The 25,726-nt window shown below is 37.6% G+C and overlaps 2 protein-coding genes across 3 annotated transcripts; both read right to left on the bottom strand.

The window, feature by feature from the left end:
• Window positions 1-1,416: 1,416 nt before the first annotated feature.
• LOC121430651 (ethylmalonyl-CoA decarboxylase-like) lies at window positions 1,417-14,687 on the bottom strand. 2 transcript variants are annotated; one of them, XM_041627979.1, is made up of 3 exons: window positions 14,622-14,687; window positions 4,975-5,281; window positions 1,417-2,390 (listed from the first exon to the last, which is right to left on the bottom strand). In XM_041627979.1, the coding sequence occupies exons 2-3, from the start codon at window positions 5,273-5,275 to the stop codon at window positions 1,696-1,698; spliced, it is 996 nt and encodes a 331-aa protein (XP_041483913.1). In that variant the 5' UTR covers window positions 5,276-5,281; window positions 14,622-14,687; the 3' UTR covers window positions 1,417-1,695. The 2 variants fall into 2 exon arrangements, with proteins under 2 accessions (XP_041483913.1, XP_041483914.1); XM_041627980.1 differs by lacking the exon at window positions 14,622-14,687 and adding an exon at window positions 9,228-9,288.
• Window positions 9,915-14,019, bottom strand: LOC121430650. Its single transcript, XM_041627978.1, has 2 exons — window positions 12,703-14,019; window positions 9,915-10,755 (listed from the first exon to the last, which is right to left on the bottom strand). The coding sequence occupies exon 1, from the start codon at window positions 13,980-13,982 to the stop codon at window positions 12,723-12,725; it is 1,260 nt and encodes a 419-aa protein (XP_041483912.1). The 5' UTR covers window positions 13,983-14,019; the 3' UTR covers window positions 9,915-10,755; window positions 12,703-12,722.
• Window positions 14,688-25,726: the final 11,039 nt, after the last annotated feature.

Here is a 25,726-nt window from a genome sequence, read left to right as displayed (position 1 = left end):
AAGAAAGCCAGTGAAAAATGTTCAGCTCTTTATTGACTCGGAAAAAATTATTTTATCATCAAAAGTGGAGTGGCTAAAATTTCACATTTTGCATCTTTAAATCCATGAAATGGTCATTTATTTTCCATATTTCCTTGATTTAAAAAAAAAATTAGTTGGAAACCATCAAGTCTTTTCTTCATCATTTTATGATGTTCCATTCGGTCAATAATTTTTATCTACATGTTTTCACATGCTTCTTTTTTTTCTATTTTGAGGAATACCTGTTCACTTATTAATGAATTATTTAGTAACATTGTTTAATATTGTATGATTTTTAAGTAATTTTTTTCACTATGCTTAGAATCTTGGGTGTGTGTGTGTGTGTGTGTGTGAGGGTGTGTTTGTGCGGGTGTGAGTTGAACTTTGATATAAATGAATTCAATATCTAATTTCTACTTCGCCTATTCCAGTACAATAACCTGTACTCGGCCATGTAATAAAGGCCCACATACCCTAACTTTTCCTGTAGTTCTTTGAAAACGCAGACTTCTACGAAAATTGCATTTCTCTATGGGGGAGTCTAAATTTGGTGAGAATGTATTCATTAATAACTTAAATATACATGACAATGAAGAAATCATCAAACTTTATTGGAAGTTTTGAATAATATACCCGAAATGTAAACTCTGTCTGAAACAGAAAATCACCATCATTGAGGCCTTTACTGAGCGAATTGTCCCCCAGAGCTCTGGCAGAGAGACAGAGCTCAGACTGGCTAGCTAGTATGCGCACGTGTGTGAGTCTCCCGCCGCCCGCCGGCCTTGTAAAATAGATGGAGCTTTGTTTGATGATTTATTGTCTGATATTTACCTCATCCCCTCAAAAAGGGAAACAAATGAATTTTAAGTCATAATCAACAAATACGGCAAGTTATTTTGGATGTTATAATCGGCCGTTTTGAAAAGCAAAGCCGAATGACATGACAACTCACCAATGCGAGACTCTGTGATTTATTTCCTGTGTAATTCTAATTATTTTATCACAGAATTGTGATATCGGAAGGGGGAAAATGTGCATTAGAAATTGCACATGGTGGTAGTCATAATGGACCCCTATACTACATTCAACTGTTTCCCGGCCATTGCGTTGATTTTTTTCATACCTGTTACCATGTATGGAAATACGTGGTACAGAAAAAATAACGCAATTTCGGAATTTGAAACTGCGCTACTCGCTATTTTTTAAGGTTTATTAATGATTTTGAGTGTGGATTTTGAATGATTTATGGGAAAAACAAGGTACGGTACAGAAAAAAGACGCAACAACCACTTGCCCGATCGGGCAATTGACTTTGAGAGGTGCTTGCCCGCACGTCATTTTCACTTGCCCGGGGCAAGCGGGCAAGCGGGTTTGTCGCGCCCTGCTTTTGCCCATTCCGGGAATTGTCATTTTACCACATCAAGCGATGAGTGGAACATACTGACCATTTATTAAGGATTCAACAGCAAAATAATTGAATATTTTACAAAATACATAATGTTTAATGGTCATTCAATTCCCTCAAATACTTACACTGTAAGTATTGAAAAATGATATTAAGATGATGGTGCAGCACAGAATATAAAGTTAGAAAGCAACTAACTCAAAGAAATAACATCACAAATAAAACTCATTTCTGGGTGTCCTCATGCAATGTCATAGTGCCGACAGGTGTTACTTTCCCCGTTGTAATTTATCTAGAACCTTCTTAAATCCTTCCTCATGCTCGGAACTCCACCAGCGACTGGTGAAGATTTCACGCTCCACTTTTAATGCTTTGTCCAGAGGAAGATGGGTGGCTGCAAGTACAAGTTCCTTGATACCACTGAGGATGTCTACAGACGGCTGTGTGTACTGACTAAGCCACTCTGCAGCATCTTGTACACTGTCACCACTTCTTGGCAAGACTTCAGTAGCGAGCCCAAACTCAAGTGCTTCAGAGGCTGTAACCTTCTGGCATCCTGCAAGAAGCTGTAGCGCCCTCTGTGGACCAACAATGCCAACTAGCCGTGCACCGCCGCCCCATCCAGGGGAAAGTCCCAACTTGGCCTGCTTGAACTGGAGTTCCGTGGATTCCGTCCAAAGGCGGAAGTCGCATGCAGTCAAGAGCTCGGCCCCACCCCCTATTGCTTGCCCGTGGACGTGAGCGACGCTGATCATAGGAAGACGCTGCAGCCTGCTGAGGGTGTTCTGCATGAAGAGACACATCATTCCCCCTGCTTCCGGTTTATCCAAGCCACTCAAAACAGACACATCGCCACCGCTGCAAAAATGGTCACACTCCTCACTGCCATGAAGAACAACACCCTTTCCATTCTCCCACACCTCTAGGTCATCAACGACGTCTGAGAAATCAACCATCATTTTTCCTGAAAAAAAAATGCAAGTCATACACACATTGTAAGTCATGGAGATGATATGCATCACTGGCTGTATTAGCAGAATGATGACATACTTTCACATCATAATTTGCCTTGAACTATCTTTTCAAAATGCTCATCTTAATCAGTCAAATAAGTGGCCAGGACGCTACAATGAATTTATAATACATCATACAAAGTTAAGGTGGTTCTATCCTGAGCGTTATGAAGATGAAATTATCAGCTGTTAAGATAAACAACACAAAATCCAATTCTTGCAGGAACAAAAAGCCAAGAAGCATTTCTATACTTTCTATTCACATCAGTTTCATCCATCAGACTTTAAATCTTTTTGTATACTAAAATGCTTCAGGTCTTTCTCTTCACAAACAACTACATTTGCTGATGTGGTTTACAGTACACCATGTGGAGTATTATAGAAACAGTGGATAGGCGAGAAAGTGGAGATTGAGAGTAGAGTATTCTTTCTTGGAAGTAGTCCTGAAAAGGACTGTAAACCAGAAGAAATGTTGAGTGAGAACAGCTTGCGTAATAGAGCTGATGAGGAGATGCTGGCTTGAGTCGGCGAGTAGAGATGATGAGTAGTAGAGAGACTTGACAAGAAAGAGTCTCTCTACTACTCATCATCTCTACTTGACAACTCAAGCCAGCATCTCCTCATGAGCTCTACTACTCAAGCGGTTCTCACTCAACATTTTTTCTGGTTTACAGTCCTTTTCAGGGCTATTTTCAAGAAAGAATACATAGTACTCTACTCTCAATCTCCACTTTCTCGCCTATCCACTTCTCCTCTTCTTCTATCCACTGTTTCTATAACACTCCACATGGTGTAACGTAAACCACATCAGCATTTGTACATGCCACCATGCAAACCATCAAACAACATCTGAAACAACTACATGTTCAAATATTTCTTAAATAGGCATGTCTATCACAGTGACACGACATATGCTCAGGACTGTGACATTTGCTCCTGTCTAATATCTCAGAGGACATTCATGTAAAGGTTATAGAGTTAGGATTGTATAATATGATTCAGAATGGGGTAAAGATTCAAATTAAGGGTAATCAGTTTTGGAGGTTAGGTTTTGTTCGGCTTTAAAGGTCAAGTCCACCTCAGAAAAATGTTGATTTTAATCAATAGAAAAAAATCAGACAAGCACAATGCTGAAAATTTCATCAAAATCGGATGTAAAATAAGAAAGTTATGACATTTCATTCAAAGTTTCACTTATTTTTAACAAAATAGTTACCGGTATATGAACGAGCCAGTTACATCCAAATGAGAGAGTCGATGATGTCACTCACTATTTCTTTTGTTTTTATTGTTTGAATTATACAATATTTCAATTTTACGAATTTGACGATTATGACCTCCTTGCCTGAGGCACAAAATGATAATGGAATTCCATGTGTTCAGGGAGGAATGAAACTTCATTTCACATGACAATGATGACAAAATAAAAAAAAATTCATATTTCATATAATAAAATACAAAAGAAATAATGAGTGAGTGATGTCATCAGTTCCTCATTTGCATACCAACCGAGATGTGGTATACCGGTAACTGTTTTGTGAATTGAAGCGAAACTTTAAAATGCCCTAACTTTCTTATTTTACAAACGATTTTGATTAAATTTTCAGTGTTATGCTTGTTGAATTTTTCTCTTTTTATTAAAATCAAGTTTTTGTTGGGGTGGACTTGTCATTTAACATGCAGATTTTCCATTAGAGCAATTGTCGCCAGAGCAAATGTCATGGAACCGTCCATCACACACATGTACATTCAATGCTTTTCTTCTACTTTTCTGTTCATTACACTGAATTTAAATGTTGAGTTGTCAGGTGTCTTGCGCATTCCGTGGGGTGGATATGTGCGCATTAGAAATCTAATTATTATTATTTTGTTTTTATTATTATTTTGTTTTTATTATTATGATTATTACTATCATTATTATTATAATTATCATTATCATTATAAGTTAGTAGCAGTATTTTGTTACTACCCCTCGTTAGACCAGCAGCACCATGATTAATGATTGATGCTGCTGAGTAGGGCCATCCTCCTAATTTTTCATTTATTAATTCACATGCATCATTTTATACGTATTGTTATTTGTTTTTAACGGAAATATATTCAATCAAAACTTCCAAGGAGCATTTAAGAGCTAAATTTAATTTTAAGCTTCTGTAGATTTATATTCTTATTTCATTTTTTGACTATACATGTGCATGCACAGTGTATGGCCCATATTCTGAAGTTGGGTTTAAATTAAACTCAGGTTTTAAGTTGCGGTTGAAGTATGGATAGCCAATTGTTACATAAATCACTATAAACAGTAGAGATATCATATTTCAGCTCATTTGGCTCTCAAATTATTCATTATTGTCTAGGAAGTATAAATAGATGATTGTCTTCACCAACTTTGAATCAGGAAAGAGCACAGTAAGAAACAAACAACTTAATAATTTTTTTTACACTTTTGGCTTCCCATAATTTAAGCACAGAGATAGACCATGGTCTAAGTTAAACCTGACTTCAGAATATGGCCCTATGTGTCTTATACGGTACCTGACAAGGCATTTCCTTTGCTAGGATTATTCAGAACGATCCTTGCTACTCCTGTCTCGTCGTCCTTGACCAGGTCAACACTCCCATCTCCAAGCTGAGCAAGTTGAACTCTGACCCGCTGCTCATTAAACACCGAATGCTTGGTCGAGGTGTCGGTGAGGGCGATGGACTGGTCCATACGATAACTAGGAGTGGTCTCGGTGAGGTTGACGCCTGAGTGGGTGGCTTCGGTCTTATACGGAATGCCGCGATTGCAGTAGTGTCTCACGAGAGGAAACGATAGCCTCACTAAGGAACGCATGATGATCTGAATAAGTAGAAATGTAGGGGGAAAATGGATAAAGGACAAAAACTGGCAATTCATGTACATGTAATACAGCTTCTTCGTTCAATCTGCGTTAAATTACCCGAGATGTGTTAAAACATAACTCAAGAAATCAACCATCAAGTCCCTATGCGCATGTTTCAATGGTTGAAAATCCAGTTGACTTTGAATTTTTGAGATGCGATGGGGGCCAACGGGCCCCAGGACTCCATGTTGCCCAAAAATTTCATCCAACCAATCACATCATTGATGACTGTGAGGTTTATGTACTGAAAAAAAGGCTTGGTAACAGATGAACATGAATAGTTTCCAGAAAAGATCGCATTCCAACTTGTTTATACACTACAGCCTCTCAGCATAAATGCCAGTACTCTTCCTTCCTCTCCTCATAACTTTGTTTCTTCCTTTCTTGAAGTTACCCCACTGGAACATGACAAGAACTTGTCTGAATTAAAGACCATCTGTTTGTATAGCAAAATCTCTTGTTCACCTTGGTGGTCTTTGTGTTAAGCAGGCCTGAGGATAACTACCTACATGCATCCTGCACCAAAATGTGCTGGAACAAATCTATATTTGGGTAGATGTTCAATAAAGATGTTTAATACTGGATATAGATTTTAAGCTGTATTGATACATTTTGTTAAACATTGTGTTAAACACAACTCTTTCTGCAACAGACCCCATGTTTTTTTAAAGCTGTATCTGTACATTTTCCTAAATCTTCAATATTAGTATGGGTACATCATATGTTAACTGAATCTCCACACAATATTTTATTTTTGACAAGCTTTCTCAGTTTATCTGAAAATGAATATCGGTCAAACATAAACAAACTATAGAGAAAATTAATGGTGAAGGTTTAATGAAAATCCAACAAAGAATAAGAATGTCACAAAATTTGTAAAGTTTTTGAGCTTGTGAGTTCACAATGCGAGCAGCTGCCTTCATGATGTTGTGCAATTTTTAAACGTCTAATTTTCATTGTTTTATGAAGTCCTAGAAATATTTGTCTCATAATTACAAGCATGAGTGAAACCAGTATTTTCTAAAGGGTGGGTGGGGTTTTTCTTAATCAGAACAAGGCAAAAGCGATTTTGTGTCTCGCCCACTTATGAAAATAACCAGAAATATCGTGATTTGTCGCAACAGAATTGTATTGAAACTTCATTGTGAAGTGACTGAGATGGAATAACACTTGTCATAAGAGGCTTGCACGTAAACTTTAATATTGACCTGAAAATTACCTTTGACCTTACCATGTGAACTCTAACTGCAACATAACATGCAGGTCGCCTAAGTACATCTACCATCCAAGTTTTGTTGAAAAGTGACTTTGCGGAGTTAGGTGTCATGAGAGAGTCTTGCATACTTTAACTTTGATCTGAAAATGACCTTTGACCTTACCATGTGACCTCCAACTGCAGCATTACATGCAGGTCCCCCAAGTCCATCTACCATCATAGTTTGGTTGAAAAGTGACTGACGGTTGCGGAGTTAGGTGTCATAAGAGAGTCTTGCATGTAGACTTTAACGTTGACCTGAAAATAGCCTTTGACCCTACCATGTGACCTCCAACTGCAGCATAGCATGCTCGTCCATCTACCATCCAAGTTTGGTTGAAAAGCGACTTATGCTTACGGTTGTGGAGATTAGTCATTAGGTTTGTGACGGACGGACGACGTTTGGATCCCTAAGTCTTGCCTTCACCTCTAGTGGGCGAGACAAAAATCTTTACATGATTACCCCCCTGGTTCTATTGAAGTCTGATAACATTGCATGCTAATAAAAGACCATCTAAAAAAGGGCATTTCATACAGCCCACTTTTATCATTATAACATTAATTCTTAATTTCACCCTTCTTTTAATTTGTTTTTTGCTGTCATTACACAAAGTTTACATCAGGGACAGGGGTGAAGATTTCTTTTAACAGGCGTTTATGAAATTATGTGACTGAACTTCTTCTAAGACTAACGTTATTAAAGTTATTCATAAAAAAACAAACTTTTTCCCTATAAACTATGCAAGAGACTCTTGATGTTTTGCAGGCCCAGGCTAGCCAGGAGGCTCCTAGATAGCTGGCAGCCATCTGTTTCGAGGAGTTTTAAACATTTTATTTTTTTTATAAATTTCTCCTCGTACACAGACGGCTCGCTATCGTGCAGCCACCATTAGGTGGTTAACAATGCAAAATCCCCCCAACGGGGCTCATCGATTTTTATCTCTAATTCATAAAAATATATAAAACGAAAAGTATCAAAATAAAGATTATTTTGTTTTTGCCTGAATGCACCAAAAGAAAATATGGGGGAAAATAAACTTAAAAGGGGAAAAAACAGTGTTACTTCAGCTGTCGCGCAACTTCACTTCCCTGTTTTATCCGAACTTAATGCCATTGAGTGAGTCCCTGTACAGATCGAGCTAGAACTTTGTTCTCTGTATAGCCTATAGCCCAGGACTAGGGCCTAGTGTATTTGGTGACTGGAGCCAATGGAGTTAAGCAGAACAATCAACATAAAAATAAAACCGAAATTTTTGGTCTGGGAGCCTAGAAAGCTGCCAGCCATCTGTTTCGAGGAGTTTTTTAACATTTTTTTTTAAATTTCTCCTCGTACACAGATGGTTCGCTATCATGCAGCCACCATTAGGGGACTTGCAACGCAAAATCCCCCCGTCGGGGCTCTTCAATTTTTGTCTTTAATGAATAAAAATTTTGAAAGTTAACGCGACCAAAATGCAAATTTATTAATATTCCCTCTTGGCATTAATTGCCAAAAAATGGAGAAAAATCAAGTTAAAAGCACAAAAGAGTGACTTACCTCGGCTGTCGCGCAAATTCACTTCCCCGTTTTATCCAATCTTAAATACATAAACATATGGCCATTGAGTCCCCTGTACTGTAGTATGATGTGGTGTCCAAACTTCGCGCACTTTTCAAAAATATTCATCAGGCCTAATTTTTTTAAAACAAAATATTCATAATTTATAAAAAACCAATTCAATAAATAGTTAATAGTTACATTGACGGCAAGATCGTAAACTATAAAATCATGGACGAAAATGTAAAGTAGGTCAAGGGGTTTCGCTGGTATCGCGATCTCAAAATTCTATTCCGATCGGCGAATGAGGGCTGTGCTGGAAAACCTAACTTCGCGCACCAAAGCTTTTGTGGAGATTTAAACAAAAACTCAAGCTCAAAAAGTGAAATATTCATATCAGATTGATGGCAAAATGCTATAGAATCGGTTAGTACCACATTTAACTCACATTTTTGATGATTTCTGTTTGCAAAAAGGTGATATCGTGATGCTTGTTGATTTCTTCAAAACGGGCGCTAGCGGTGACAAATTTGCCGATCTTTTGCCAATATTTTCATGAATACTGAACTCATCCTAAAGAAACTTTCACCAAATCCAATGGGTAATTTTAGGTCGCTTTTCACGTTGATGTCAGATTTTAAGGATATTGGCTAGTTTTTTGAGATAATGACCATCTGCGAAGTATGGACATGCGCAAAGTTTGGACTCACTGCCATACAGATCGCGCTAGTATACCCAGTTGTTGTGTGTCCGGACAGGTTGTGTGTACGGACGATCAATTTTAGAAAGTCATTTGGAAAAATTTACAAGTGAAGTTTTATAAATTTTTAGTACAAAATGTTAGGAAATATTATAGAGAACAAAATAGAAGAGGATTACAGCTAGTGAATTCATATTTTTAGTGTAATCCAAAGACAAAAAAGAAGGCTTCAAAATTATAAAGTGTCCAGACACCCGACCCCCCATCCTACTAGTAGGCCTACTAGAACTTTGGTCTCTGTATTTGGTGAGTGAAGCCAACACTACAGAGTTCAGCTGAACAACCAACGGCAACATACATGTAACAGAGACCGAAGCTCAGAGTAAAAGAGAGTAAATATCATAGTATTACTAAATCAATGATTTTTACTCTCTCGGAGCCTCTTGTCTATTGCATGCAGGCTAGGCATCATAATTAATAATTGAAAGCTCAAACGATAACTTACCAGTTTGAAGTTTGAGCAGAATTTTATGAGGGAGTTGAGTGAGGAGATTAATTGAGATCCCGCCTCGCACATGCGCACTCATTCTTCGGAGCTTCAAAAATGTGATCGCTGTTTAAAATATCAGCTTCCTAATGCAGCTGATACGAACGAACATTAGCTTTAAGTCACCACAGACTATTAAAATTAATTTCTCTCAAGAGGGAGGGAGAGGAGGGCAATTAATCTCCTCACTCAACTCCCTCATAAAATTCTGCTCAAACTTCAAACTGGTAAGTTATCGTTTGAGCTTTCAATTTTATTTCGTTCGTCTCGAGAGGAGACTAATTGAGATTTTGTAGCTCAGCGAACACATTTTGAGTTGCACTGTCTGCAAAAAAACATGTTTGTGCAGATACAAAGGATATACAGTATGGAACATGTACAAAGCAAATTTGTATATACCTTATTTCTACTTTACTACTGTTGTAGAATTGCTTGCGAAAATTCAGTTTCTTCACTATCAGCAAGAGGTTTATTGTAATATTGCTGGAAGGTTTTTTCTCTTGACCATCCAGCTTGATTCATGATGCTAGAAATAGGCACACTTGCTCTGATTGCTGCCGATGTTGCAGCCGATCTTGTAGAATGTGATTTATACACTGAAGTATCAATCCCGGCGCCTGCTAATGTCACTTTGATCCATCTTGATATGGTCTGTGATGAAACTTTGCCATATGGCTTGGTATAGCTAATGAACAAGCGTCGTTCTAGTCCTCTGATAGACTTGGTCCTTTTCATATATGCTTGTAAATATTTAACAATACACAACCTCCTGTCTGATGGATATGCCTTCAACTTCATAGTGAAACCATGGTGACCTGGTCTGCTGTGCTTGAGCAGTTCATCAACATGAAAACTCACTGAACTTTGTTTCAGTTCCATCTTATCTAAGTTTAACAAATGTAACGTCTGCACCCTTTGTGCAGAGACTAAGGCTAACAATAAGCAAAGTTTATGTGTAAGCTGCTTTAAACTTAAAGTCTTAGCTGGCGAAAGCCTACGTAGAAATTTCAATGCTACGCTGACATCCCAAGTGTCTTGATAACGTGCTTGTGGAGGTCTGAGGTTAAAGGTCCCTTTAAGAAACCTACAGATAAGAGGTTGTGTCCCCACAGAATGAACACTATTCTCCAGCGTTACATACAAGGATAATGCACTTCTTGCTGCATTCATTGTACTATAACTAGCCTTCTCTCTATGAAACAGTTCTGCTAAAAATTCTAACACAAAGTTAACTGAAGAACGAAGAGGACTTTTCTTCCTGCTTTCACAAAATTTTGTCCATTTTGTCCAATATACTCGGTACTGACGTTGAGTAGACTTCCTCAATGATGCTGTCAACACGTCGGTGATCCCTTCATCTAAGCCTATATTCTCGAAGGGTCCCCTGTTACCCTGCAACACAAAAGATCAAGGCGATCATAAAGTGGGTGAGGTAAGTTTGTTACAGGTTGTCTAAGGAGGTTAATGTCTCTCCTAAGGAGCAACGGTTCCTCCACAAGGATGCTATTAAGGCATGGGAACCATGATTGTGTTGGCCAGTTTGGAACGACCAAAATGCCCGATGCCCTATCAGACTTGATCTTTTGAATGCATTTAGCCAATAAGCAGAAGGGAGGGAATGCATAAAAATCTATCTTTCCCCAGTCTAGTGTGAATGCATCAACTGATTCTGCATTTGGATCTGGTAACCATGAAACATATCTTTGTGTTTGTGCATTCAACCTGGAGGCAAAAATATCAATTTTTGGGCTGCCAAATCTTTGGATGACTTTTCTGTATGCTCTTTTGCTGAGCATCCATTCAGTTCTATCATTGAAATTGCGTGATTCATAATCTGCTTCAATATTCTGGCTGCCTGGAAGGTGTGCAGCACTAAGCCAGATATTTCGTTCCATGCACCATTTCCAAATTTTTATGGAAAGCTTGTTACAACTTGGGGATTTAATGCCTCCCATGTTATTTACATAGCACACTGCTGTTGTGTTATCAGATCTAATTAAGATATGAGCATTGGATGTACTACCATGAAAGGATCTCAGCCCTAGATCGATGGCCAAGATTTCTAGATAATTAATTTCATTATTTTTTGCCTTTTCATTTTCAGACTGATTCCACCTTCCCCCTGTATGAACTTGCATATTTGTGGCACCCCATCCATAGCCACTAGCATCCGTGCGGATTTCAAATTTAGGGTTTTCCCTTTTGATAGGAGCAAATGCACTATCTGCATGACTTATCCACCATTCTAGTTCCTGCTTCGACTCACATGATAGCTCCATAATTCTGTCATAATGCCTTATTCTTTTTCAAGGCTTCTATTTTTTCTTTCTCCATATTCCTATAAAACAATGGTCCATGCTGGACAGCAGGGAAGGTGGAGATTATCTTTCCGATAACATGTGCGACATGTCGAATTGTGGGTTTTGGTTGCAGGAGTAACTTTTCACATTCTTCCCTGACATTCTGAGCTCTCTCTACTGGGAGTTTAATGGTCATGTCTACTGTATTGAGGGTAAAGCCCAAGAACTGGAGCTCCTGTACTGGTTTTAGTACTGATTTTTCTGGGTGAACTTTAAACCCTAATTCTGAAAATGCCTGCAAAGTGGCATTAATTGCAGACTCAACTTTTTCTTTTGTGTCCCCAATAAGAATTGTATCATCAAGATAACCAAGTACAATATGACCCTTTTCACGTAGTGAAGAGAATACTGGTTTCAACATCTTAGTGAATAACCTGGGTGCGGAGGTTAACCCATTTGGCAGTGCCTTGTATTGCCACTGTTGTCCTTGCCAATTAAATTGCAAGTATTTCCGGAATTCAGAATGAATCGGAATAGAGTAGTATGCATCTTGGAGGTCTACTGAAGCCATGTAAAAATTTTCTGCCAAGAGGCAAATCACAGAATGGATATTATCCATCTTAAAGTGTTGTTTAACCACAAATTCATTTAAGTCTGATAGATCCAAGATCAATCTTAGACTGCCATTTTTCTTTGGCCTTGTAAATATGTTGGAAAAATAACCACCCTTGATAAAGGGTGAACTTCTTTCTATTACATTCTTTCCTTCAAGATTTCTCAGTTCAGCTGATATCTTATCTGTTTCTGATCTGTTACGTTTAAATTGATGACATATCAACCTTTCTGGATGTGGTAAACTTGTATCAAATTCTATCTTAAAACCCTTGACAGCTTCCAGTATTGTATGATCGGATGTGATTTTCTTCCAATTATTATAATATTGTTTCAGTCGACCTCCAACAGGGGATGCTTGGTCAGAATTATTTGTGCATGCAATTTCATGATCGTTTGTATAAAACAAAGAATTATTGCTACCTACCTCTTGGGGTATACTGGTAGCTACTTCCGCTGGGGATTCTCTCGGTATCTGCCCTGAGATGCTGGTGGTTTTTTCACCATGGGGGCTTGTGGCTGTCTGCGGCCCCTGAAAGGGGCCTTTCTGTCCAAAAAAGGCCTGTAAGGAGCACCTGATTGTGGTCTATGGTTAGGAGTAGACCATCCTGCAGCTCTGTAACCTTGGCGGGAGTAATCTCCAGCTCTGTAAGGGTGGTAATTGGCGTGAGCTCGATAACGGCCACGGCCTGGCTCTGAAGTTTTAACAACTCGTCCAGTAGCTTTCTGCTCTTCGGTCATGTCCTTAACTCGCTTTCCCAAATCGTCCCCAAAAAGGAACTTTGTGACCGGAATAGTTGGTTTGCACAGGTGGCTGTATGCAGCATTCATGTCAGGCTTTATTTGTTCCTTGCGTAGAGCATTCATTTCATAATTTGCATTAGACAGCAAGGCCAATGCATCTTGTTGAGATGGAGAAAGGTTGCCTGACGAGATTGAGCGAGTGAAGGCAGTCAAGCCCCTAGTGAGGGACTTCTGTACCCTAGCTAGCTTGAGGTCTCTGCTTCTTGTTGAAGGAGACAGATTCTCCCAAATAACAGGGTTCACTTTAGGTACATCCAAGTAGGGGCAGTTGCTTGGTGGCAAATATTTTATTCCAGTCTCTTCGAGGACTTTCTCCTCCAATTTATTGTTCATCATGAACATTGTTGAGCTAGCTATTTCTTCTTCAAGAGGAGGCCCCTCATCAGATTGGGCAGCAAACTTAGCTGCGAATGTGGGAATCATTTTTGGCAATGTGGATTCCTCTTGGGAAGTACATGTGATGTCATCGTAATCAACATCAACTGGTTGCGTGTACAGCCTTTGGCATGATTGGTACGGATTGATGTCATCATGATCATCAGCTGAGTCCTCATTATGAGCATGTTCAGCGTAATGTTGGTCATAATCTTCCTCCGGCAATGGGAGAGCACCAATGACACGGTTAAGCATGGATTCCAGTTTTGTTAAACGACTGTCAACATCAGCCAAGTTTTTATTTTCATCCCGTGAGTGGGACGACTGCTCCTTTTTTGAAGATGAAACTGAAGCTTGGGGTCCGCTATTGCCGTCTTTAACATTGCTTTGCTTCTTCTTATCTTTCTCTGGTTTCTTAACAGGCCGTTTATCGATCTTCTTCCCGCTCACGGAGCTCTTGGGCTCATGACTTGTGAGGCTTTTGGAGGTGGATGTGCTCGCGGGGTGCTTAGACCCATGGTGGAGCATCGCCGCCGGAGTTTCGGGGGCCGAGGAGGCTCTCGGTCCGAGACGGACTGAAATCCGCCGAATCCTGATCGCGAGCGTTGCTCGAACTCATGATAGAAAACGTAAAAATACGATTCTGAAGTGCAAGAAATTATCACCTTGCCTTGAATAACTTCTGAAAATAGATATGAATAGTCTTTTGAGTAAAAATGCGTCGTATTTCCGAAGAAAAAATCCTTTTTTCTGTAAGAGTGCGGCAGGTGTTTGAACCTGCTAATTTGCGATGAAGCGATAATGAGTGCGCATGTGCGAGGCGGGATCTCAATTAGTCTCCTCTCGAGACGAACGAAATAAAATCATTGCAATTGAATCATGATCACGTATCCAGTGCTAGTGCGGTTCCCTCCAGTGCGTGTGTCTCTCTGCGTATCGATGACCTACTTCCCCGCTGAACTTCGGCCTACTATTCTAGTTCTCCTCCGAACCGCAACCGATCTCGGCACAGCGCTGAAGCAAGCTGCGCCTGAAAAAGTAAAAACGTCTTGTTTTCGTAACTATAAATCACACAAAGCGTTAATTTTCATGTCATATCTACAGAAAAAACAAAACTGATATATCTTTCTTTTCCACAAATTAATGTTACATATCTGGAAATCTTACCTTCAAATTATTTATTCAGGATTCTGTCTGCTGTCCACTCGGAAATGCACTGCCAGCGAATTCGTTGTTTTTTCTTGGATGAAAAGTCATCGATAGCTAGCTGGCGCTATACTATTTTCAGCAAGGCCCTATAGGGCCTTGATTTTCAGCAGGCCTATCAGGCCAGGGAAGACCAAGGTGTGTGGGTGTATTTGAGTTTTGTCAGACGTGTATCAATCAGATATGATTATTTACGTCTGGACCGACCTTTAACGTCACCATCCGAAAGACGTGACCAGGGCTCGAACCTCGAACCTCTGCATCAATTTGTAACTTCCCCACAGCTTGGATTACAGGCGCACGCCACATCATTTATTTTTCTTTAAAATGATACCATACTTGTTATGATCATGCCATCACGAAAAGAGCAGGATTCAAGGTGTTGGATGAGGACTGAATTAAAATGCTGCAAAACAAGCAGAAATATAGTCATGAAGGGTATGGTTTATGTAGTGATGGTTCTGTGTCACAGTGGCGTAACTACGGGGGGGGCATGGGGGCACGTGCCCATGCAATCGGCTGGCCAAAAAAAAAACGAGGAAAAGGAGAAAAAGAGGGAAAAAGGAAGAGAAACGTAGTGGGGGAAAGAAGAAATTGTTTTTATCATAGTGTTATATTATGTTATGTTATATGACAAAAGAAGCATTTTTTCACAACTTTATGGAACATTATTTGCTTAATTGTGTCTTCATTGTTCCTGGTGCTGGCATAGACTTTTTAACGAGATATATAGACCTGCTGTACTAGAGCCTCCCGTTTTCAAATCAATATACAAAAAAATAATATATTTCCTCGCAATTAGAGTTATCATTGTTTTAAGTAGTGATATATTCTTCTTTTTCATGAATACTGAAAGTAAAACATTTCCTGTCCGTGCTAACGTTCGCATTAGTGGATTGGTGAGATTTCTGCTCTTCATGAACTCCTAAAATCAGTCAGTTAAAATGTCAATTTTTCTGATCTGAATATCAAAAAATTTTAGCTCACGCTTCGCGCTCGCATCATTTGGTTAGTGAAATACGTGGAGTCTTAGTGAATTCCTACAAACAAGCCTTGGAATGCCCCTCTTCATGTCTGAATTTCCTAGATTTTCAGCTCGCGCTTCGCACGCGCAGTATTTCATTAGTGAGATGCGTATCATAATCATGATTACAATGACTTCAAAAAGTGCTCCATGTGTTTAGATGCAATTCTAACTAAATCAGCAAGCGCTTGGCACTCGCATTAGATGACTATGGTGAGATATGTATACGCTGACTTAATGGATTCGTAACTATAGTCCTTTAAATATCCATGTTTGTGGTCAATATATATAAAAATTTCAGCTCGCGCTTCGCGCTCGCATCATTTGGTTAGTCAAATACGTAGGGTCTTAGAGAATTCTTACAAACAACTCTTAGAATGCCCCTCTTCAGGTCTATATCTCCTAAATTTTCAGCTCGCGCTTTTGCGCTTGCAGTATTTGATTAGTAAGATGCGTATGATAATCATGATTACATGACTACAAAAGGTGCTTCATGATTGTGTTTAGATGTAATTCTAACAAAATCAGCAAAGGATGGCAATAGCGTTAGATGACTATGGTGAGATATTTATACTCTTAATGGATTCTAAAATATAATCCTTAAAATTTCCTTGTTTAGGGTCAGTATATACAAAAATTTTGCTCGCGCTTCGCGCTCGCATTGTTTGTTTAGCGAGACAGTTAAGTATCATGATTACAAAACAATTCACTTATAATGTCAATTTTTAGCCCTCAATATCAAAAATTTTCAGCTCGCGCTTCGCGCTCGCATTATTTAATCAGTGAGATACATATCCGTTTGATGGCACTGCATGTCCTTAAAATATCTCTATTAGGTCAGTATACCTGACAACTGAGCGCGCTTCGCGCGCTCCCTAAGTGACCCGAAATTTTGCTGGTGCCCCCCATGCCGTGACCCACGGTACGCCACTGTTCTGTGAGATAACATGGTTTGAGTCGTGGTTTTAAATACCCATGCATGTGTGTTTGTTTGTGCAGGAAAACAATTAAAAGAAACCAATGAGAAACCACGGAAAAAAGAACAGTGACTTTCAATATTGTGTCATTTTGCAACTTTTGAATTTTGACATTGCATAGGCGGATCCAGGCGGATAGGCGGATATTTTTGCACTTCACCGGCGCCATAAAAGAAAATGTTTAAAAAAGGGGTAAAGTCTGACCCTGTCAAATGTTCTTTTCAAAATGTAGGATTTCCAGTCATGCCATTTTGCATGGCCTCTCGCAGATATTTCCGGGGGGGGGGGGCAAGACTCAAACATATTTTTGAAAAAAAAACAAACGATAAGAGTAAACGGACCGAGCTGCTAAATGGGGCGATTATTTTTTTTAAAGTGTAATAAAAGTATTTGGTGCACATCTCACATTTGCACAATTTTCATAGTTTCATGAAATGTTAAGGGTAAAAATGTGTTTTCACAACAGCTGATCGCGATTTTGCCCCCCCCCCTCCTTCCCCCTTGCTGCATTTCCTGAAGTCCACTTAAACATATCTCATTATAAAAGAAAATATACATCAATTTAACATGATCTTTCTAAAACATATAGAGAGAGGTTGAAAAACTCATTAAAGAAAGAAACAAGCAAAAAGTAACATCAATTATGCATGTTATGTGTGATTTCAAAATCTCGTGTACTAACCCTTTTATTGTGATGAGGCCAATACTTTTGTATATTAATTGAGATACAAGTTTTTTTATTACTATATATATATACACACAGGGGCGTCCATCCTTTTTTCAGATGGGGGGGGGGGGCAAAATCATGAATCAACTTTCCAAAGGCGCTCACACATGCAAAACAAACAAACTCACAAACACGCACACATATGCATATATATATATATATATATATAATAAAAAAGAATAAAAAAGAAAAAATAATATATATATATATTTATATGACGTATGAGCGCGAGCTGAATTTTTTTTTAGTATACTGACCTGAAAACAGGAGAAGGGTGCCTGTTTGTAGTAACTCATGGGGAGGATACATATTTCACTACACAGGAGTGCTGAGGGCGAGCTGAAATTATTCTGACCAGAAAGCTTGATATTCTAAGCATTTTTGGTACCGATGATTAAGATGGGTATCTAAAAATACAATAGAAAATTTTGATATTTCGATCTGAAAAAAAATGACAGTTTAATGGACGTTTTTAATAAAGAACAAGATTATATCTAACAAAAGATTATTGCAAATCGAAGCGGGAGGTCTTTTGAGGTTTAGATCTGAAAATGGGACATTCTATTCACTTATTCAATCATGAAAAGTTTGGGGGTTTTGCTACAGAAATAATGCGAGCGCGAAGCCCGAGCTGAAAATTTTTATATTCCAATCTGAAAAGCGGACAATTTTAATTTAGATAAAGAACAGGTTGTGTAGCTCAATCTCGCTTTCTGAATTCTGTGTAACATTACCATCTTATTTTATTTTTTGCACATGCGGAATTATGGGGGGGGGCAAAACGATGTGTTTGCCCCCCCCCCCCGGATCGATACATCTGCATATACAACGATACTCCATCATGAATCATTTGGAATACATCACTAATCCAGGTTTATATATCATCATTCAATTTTCATGTGCATGATGTATAGGCCTATATACAGAATTTGGTATTTTTTTATATATATTGTGATGCTTTTCACTAAATCTAATGCAATTTGTAATGATGAGTAATTTTTATCTAATTACTTTGATGAAACTGGATATAATGCTTATGACCTGAATTCAGAAGGAGATCCTTTCTAGACAGAGCTTTGGATTTTTTTTTTGGTTTTGTAGTGATCTTTATTATTCATTCAAAATAAATTTCGTACATACATAATCAATAAAATATAGAACAAGATAATAATTGCAGCTGTGCAATACACAAATTAAATAACAGTGTAATAAACATAACAGGCAAATTGTATCAGAACAGAAACATAATCCGAACTCATGTAAAATATAACATTTCAACAACTTATGTATGCAGCTAAAGCAAGTAATAAAACAAAGACGGAACAACTACGCGAAAAAGAATGAATATATATGAAATAGTTCTCCAGTTTTACAGGTATCGTTATCTTTGTTTTAAAGTTCCTTAATTCTGAGTGATCAGATGAATAATATTTTACTTAATGGAAGATGACAATAAATCAAATTTTGTGGCGTAAGCATTTAAACGTTAAAACATAGGTATTGACAAACTGTATTTATACATTGAAAATGATATTTAGTGGTTTAAGGTCTAAAGAATATGGTTGCGTAATTATACACTCCTGGTATTAGCAACGGGTTTTTGCAAAGTTTTGGATTATAATATCCAAATAGCTATTCATTGGAACCATGCAGGGGACGCTGATTATTCTTGACCGATGCCGATTTAAATTTAGGTGGCGACGGTTAAGACAAAGGCAGCGCCGATTTGTCTTGACCGGCGCCGATGTAGAATAAATAGTGCTGATTATTTTTACCGACGTCATGTAAGATTCATTCGGCGGCAATTCATAATCGACTGGCGCCAATTTAGAACCAGGAGGCGCCGATTATTCTTGACTGGCGCCGATTTTTAACCAGGTGGTGCTGATTATTCTTGTCCGGCGCCGATTTAGATTTAGGTGGAGCTGATTATTCTTGATCGGCGCCGATTTATAACCAGATGGCGCTAATTATTCTTAACCAGCCCCGGTTTAGATATAGGTGGCGCTGATTATTCTTGATCGGCGCCGGTTAAGACTTTGGCAGTGCAGATTTTTCTTTACCGGCACCGATTTATAACCAGCTGGCGCCGATTATTCTTGCCCGGCGCCGCCTTAGATTTAGGTGGAGCTGATTATATCGGCGCCGATTTATATAACCAGATGGCACTGATTATTCTTATTCCGCCCCGATTTAGATTTAGAAATTCGATCAAAATCTGACAAGGAATAACAAAACAATAACATTTGAAAGATTTGAATTATTCTTGTGGAAAAGCTAGTACGAGGCATGTCTTCATGAATATTCAATGAGCAAATGGATGACGTCATATCCCCACTTGTTCTTTCGCTTTTCATTATATGAAATTGTGTTTTTATTCAAATTGTGTCCTCTAAAAAAAAGGATTAGCAACCGACTCAATGACTAACATATTCCCTGATGCACTTGATGTTCTAATTTCAGTCTCCGCGAGTATCCCTTAAATTGGACACTAATCTTCTATTATACTTGGCTATTCCCATTTCTGGTGTTGTACATTTTCATAGTAACAATTCGTATACAATCATAAAATGCCACTGGATCTCATCAAAATAATATTTAGTGTTTACTTACGAGATAGAATGGATGACTAAATAATTATCATCGCTCAACTGCAAGAAAGGGCAATCGAACTTGTGAAATAATCCTGCTAATAAAATGTGTTTTTAAATATCTTTTTAATCGACTAACTTTCCTAAATGAGATGTCTGGTTTTATTATAACGCAATCACATACCCAGCTCGCCAGAATAATGTTACTTATGTGTGATTTAGTGCAGGATTTGATAACATTGATAGCATCCTTCTACAGAAAACTATGAATCATATAATTGACCCTCTTATTTATATAATCAATTTGTCATTATCATCGGGAAATATTCCAAAATCAATGAAAATTTCTAAGATAATACCAGTCTTCAAAAAGGGCGATAGTTCTTTAGCAAGTAACTACAGACCCATTTCATTGCTTACAAACTTATCTAAAATTCTTGAAAAATTGGTTCACATACGAACCATATGTTTTTTTTTTAAAAGCACAACATCCTATCCGATACTCAATTTGGTTTCCGAGAAAAGAGTAGCACTTCCCATGCAATACTTTCTTTAGTTCAAACAGTTGCCAAAGCTTATGACAAGTCTTCGAATACGATTGGTATGTTCTTAGATTTTTCAAAAGCATTCGATACAGTTGATCATAATATTCTCCTTTATAAACTTTCTCATTATGGAATTAGAGGGGAACCACTACAGTGGTTCAAGAATTATCTAACCGGGCGTTCACAGTTCGTTTCACTTGATGGTAATATTTCTGAACGTAAACCTGTTCTTTGTGGAGTTCCACAGGGCAGCATTCTTGGCCCACTTTTGTTCATTACTTATATAAATGATATTGATATGTCATCAAGATTGCTTGAATTTATACTTTTCGCTGATGACTCTAATATATTTCTGTCGCACCCCGACCCAGATCAATTGACGCAAATATTCAATGACGAACTAAAAAAATGTTTCTAATTGGATAACAGCTAACAAACTCTCTCTTAACCTAGCAAAAACTAGCTACATGCTATTTAGCAACAAGATTACGACTGTACCAAAAGATGTAATTTTAAATGATACTGTTATTCAAAGAGTGCGATCTACTAAATTTTTGGGACTGTTCATTGACGATAAACTTTCTTGGAAAACACATATTGATAATATTTGTAAAATCATTGCTCGCAATATTGGTGTCATTAGAAAATTAAGTCACTTCTTACCCCAATGTATCATTATATTCAACGTTAATTTTACCTTATCTGAATTACGGAGTTGTTGCATGTGGTAACGCATCGAATTCTCAAATTAATAGACTTTTTATATTACAAAAAAGAGCGATTTGTATTATTAGTCATGCAGAATTCAGGGCACACACACATATTCTGTTTTTGAAAAATAAAGTCTTGAAGGTTAAAGATTTATATTCTTTTTAACTTGGACAGTTAATGCACAAGTTTATTAATAAACAATTACCGTTACCTTTTAATAATATGTTTGTAAAAAATGATACAATTCATAAGCACTTCACTCGCCAGGCGAGTTCCTTTCATTTACCTCTGAATAGAACATCGTTTGCACAGAAGACATTTGTTTTTACTGGTCCAAAATTATGGAATTCTTTTTCAAAGGATATTATACAATGTAATTCAATACAAAATTTCAAAGGAAAACTGAAAAAATATCTTCTGGATTCATATTAGATTATCGTTTTTTTCACAAAGTTATGTAATTCAGAACTTAATATGTAAATGTGTTTGTTAATTTCTCTTTGTATATATGTTTAATCGTTTTATGATTTCTGTATACAGTGTATACTGATTCATTAATTTTTATTTTTATTTATTATTATTTTTTTTTATTCATTGTATATATGTATTGTTCATTTCTTTCTTTTATCTTATTTTTATTCATAAAATGTACTTATGAAAGGGGGCCTTCACCCTACAAGCTCTGCTTTTTAGTTGGTCTCCTTTTCTTTCGATTTCATAGCATTATTGTATAATAGAAATGATTTATATATTATATTTTTGTAAATATGTCTATTGAACTATCATTGTAAATGTAAAAAGATTGAAAGAGAAAATAAATGAATTGAATTTATGTTGCCATAACTTTTAAAATGATGGCAAAGTAAGTGTGCCCCATGATTATGACGCAACAATAAACTAAGAGTGTGTGTGGGTGCGAGTGTACGTGTGTAAGATAATTGTGATGCAACCGGATGTAACAGAAAACAGAAAAGAGAGTGCGCACGTGCTAGGCGTGCGCATTTTGAATAGCCCCTGAATCATAATTACTAGTATTCTGACGTAAACACTGCAAATGAAGTTTAACGTCTGAATGACAATGGTTCATTATCGAAGTCCATTTTGGGTAATTAATTTTCTATAAAGAACATGATCTTGATTATAGTTCATTAAGTATGCAACCAAGAAGCCAGGATTTCATTTTGGAGGGGCTGGTAAGTTAGGATCATTAAACAAAATGTTTTCAGCGATGGTCCAAATTTAGGACCGTAAAACAACAATGACGTCTTTCCTGAATCATTGAAAAGAAATAGGCATGATAATTGTTAATTATGTTGTACAAGATGAAAATTAAGCCATTTATTTTGAAAATGAACCAATCAGGAGTCTAGAATCATTTTATGTTCCCCTGTAGATCGAGGAGCTGTTGATTTGTACCAAGCTTCATTATTGTCACATTATTTTCTTATCTAGTCATTTTTGAGGATGAAAGAGCCGGAATGCGGACTGAATGACGATTCTTGGGCAATTCCTGTAAAATCAAATACAATTATTGGAAGTCTTAACAGATTTTAACCTGTTACAACAGTTTTAAAGTGGTATAATAGTGATGTTTGTTTATCCCATAGAGTAATTTAAAAATATCTGAGATATTTTTGCAACTTCACTGAACTCAACAAAATAACTGAATTGTAGACATAACTTTTAAAATTGCTGCAGTGCAAAGGGAGTGCAACCAGTCTTTTAGGATAAATGATATTTTACCGCCTTCCCCAGTTTATGAACATCATTCTTTGTGTTTTCGGTCACATCAGCAGCTAAGCGCACTCCGAATTGTCAGATTAGATCAATTGAAACTCGAAATCCACTAATTTTTCTTATGGATGGGAACACGAATTCGACAAATATGACATCGGGAGATGTGACAGAGCTTCATCCATCTTGGTATATAACCACAGCATCTTTCTTCATCTTGATAATGCTTGTTGGTCTGCTGGGTAACGGCTTGATCATCATTTCCATATTCTTATCAACTAAACTACGAACCAAAACCAATGTGTTTGTGGTCAATCTGGCCGTCTGCGACTTGATCAGTTGCTTGTGTATTACAATGAACGCCGTATATCTTCTGTCCGCGGATGGGTCATCAGTACCGGGAAAGTTAGCGGGTATGTATGGAATATGCGTCAAAGTTTCAGTTCACACTACTATTCTTAACTTGACCATGATTGCAATGATACGGTATATCAAGATTACACGACCCTGGAATGTTTTCAACAAAGTATTCACAAAGAAGGCAATCGTACAGATGATTGTGGGTTCGTGGTGTCTACCTCTTGCGGTTGAAGTATCATTCTATCTGGCTGGATGGAGATTGACGTACGACTCAAATACTAAATTAATTTACAAACCAAGCGGATCGGGGTTCCTTTTTAGATTCAATGACGTATACATGGCAATTTCTATCATTGGGCCTTTCTTTCTCCTATTTGTGGCCTACTTGAAAATCGTACTTTTTGTTCGAGCCCACAAGAGAAGAGTTGCAGCTGGTGTTGCTCTGAATCAAGGTCATGAGGCTAATCGAAACGGGCCCGCTAACCAACCCCTGCCACAAGTTCACCAAGTCCAGAATCAACAGAATCCTGCGAGAGCCGAAAACAGATTGGCGGCTAGAGATATCGCGATAACTAAGAACCTAGCATTGATTTCCTTAGTATTTCTGTTATGCTATATACAACCACTTATCTTAACTAACAGTTCTAATCCAGTCATAATTCATATAAGGCTCTGTTTGGTTTTCAGTAACTCTGCTATGAACCCATTAATCTACGCCTGGAAACACGCTGATTTTCAGAAGGTATTTCGATGTATTATGACCGGGTCTTTTCGTGATATCCCATTTCCATCTCGACAACTAAGGTCCTTACTGCAAACTGTGTGACCTTGTGACCAGCTTCTGAGGGAAACTGCACCATAAGAAGGTGCGCGTTTTTTGCAGGCTTGGTCTCAAACAAATTGGCCTACTACCCAGATTTGGTATGAGAAAAAAAATCTTGTCAAAAACTTTTTCCCGTTTCATTTCATTCAACACCTATTCCGAGTGTCAGAATTTTCATTAATCACCTGAACCATTTTGAACAAGTTGAACAATATCACGAGATGCTTTTTAAAATTTAATATTATTATCATTATTTTCTTTTTGGGGGGGGAGGGTAGTAAAAAGGATTCAAACATAGAGGTTGAGTAAGTCGAGATTTGCCATATTGAAAATTTGACTAGCAGTGAAGGGAGGAGGGTAGTTGTTGATAATATGTTTTGGTATTTCCTTTTTTTTGGGGGGGAGGACGGGGGGGGGGGGGTGTTCGCATTCACAATGGGTGAATCCAGTGTTTTTTCCATATAAAACTATATCTAAAATTTAGGGTTTCTAGAGTGATGTGAGAAAATTTATTAAAATTTGGAGAGGAGGATATATCAACATAATATGTTAACTGATGAAGCAAATCAGAAATATTCCCCTCATTATCAAATAAAATCAGAGTAGTTATTTTGACACATACAACTAGACGAATAAACCCGCGAAACCGTCTCATTTGTCCAATGTCAATATACTACAAAATGAAGTTTATACAAATTAATTGTGAAATGAGCTGGTCAATGAAAAGAATTTTGAATTAATGTACTAAACAGGACATTCATAACAAAAGGAAATGATGAAAAATACATAAATTTTATCTATATTTGGGATGTAAAAATGGTTAGAAGTATTGTCTGATCGTACTTGCGTCCCCCCAAAATAATACATTTTTGAAATGGCTGCCAAATAAAAAAAAGTATCACTTTGGGGAAAAACGCCTACATTATATGGCAAGCCAATAAAGCCAGCTTTCAAATGACACCAGAACGTTGGAAAAATATTCATGCTAGCACTACCTACTTAAACAAAGGGTATGAAAATTAGGCTGGGCAGGAATTAGCCTTCCAATTTCTGTCAGTTTTTGAGAGGAAAATCTTTTGGAACTTGCAAAGTTAAGGGTGTTGTGATAAATTAGTGACCAATCGTGACCAGTTTTTGGTTGTCTAAACAAATTTCATCAATCATTGAATTGAACTTTAATGCATGAGTGAATACAAATTGCACTTTTTGGGGGCAGCATTTTAACTTTATCATGTGGATCTCAGCAATGTGTTCTTGGGAGTCGGGAGAATAGGGGATAAGATAGGACTTATATATCGGTGAAGTAGGTTGATGGAATACGGGTCAACATAACATTTGGCTCCCCACCTCCCTCTTTCCCGCCCTCCTCTGAAAGACTGATTGCTATTACAGTCATGTATGCATGAAGTCTAGAGCAGAATGTTGATTTAATGATAAATTTTGAAAATTGGGGCATCAAATTTTACCTATCAATCATTTAATCAACTATTTATCAATAAATTCAGTAAATGAATAATAAATTTATTTATCAAACATTCAGTTTTTTTCAATAAATTATTTCATGAAGCATCGTA

Source organism: Lytechinus variegatus, chromosome 17 (genome assembly GCF_018143015.1).
Source record: "Lytechinus variegatus isolate NC3 chromosome 17, Lvar_3.0, whole genome shotgun sequence".
NCBI classification, from domain to species: domain Eukaryota; kingdom Metazoa; phylum Echinodermata; class Echinoidea; order Temnopleuroida; family Toxopneustidae; genus Lytechinus; species Lytechinus variegatus.
The sequence above is the reverse complement of the archived record's forward strand: the minus strand, read 5'-3'. Positions and strand labels throughout refer to the sequence as shown.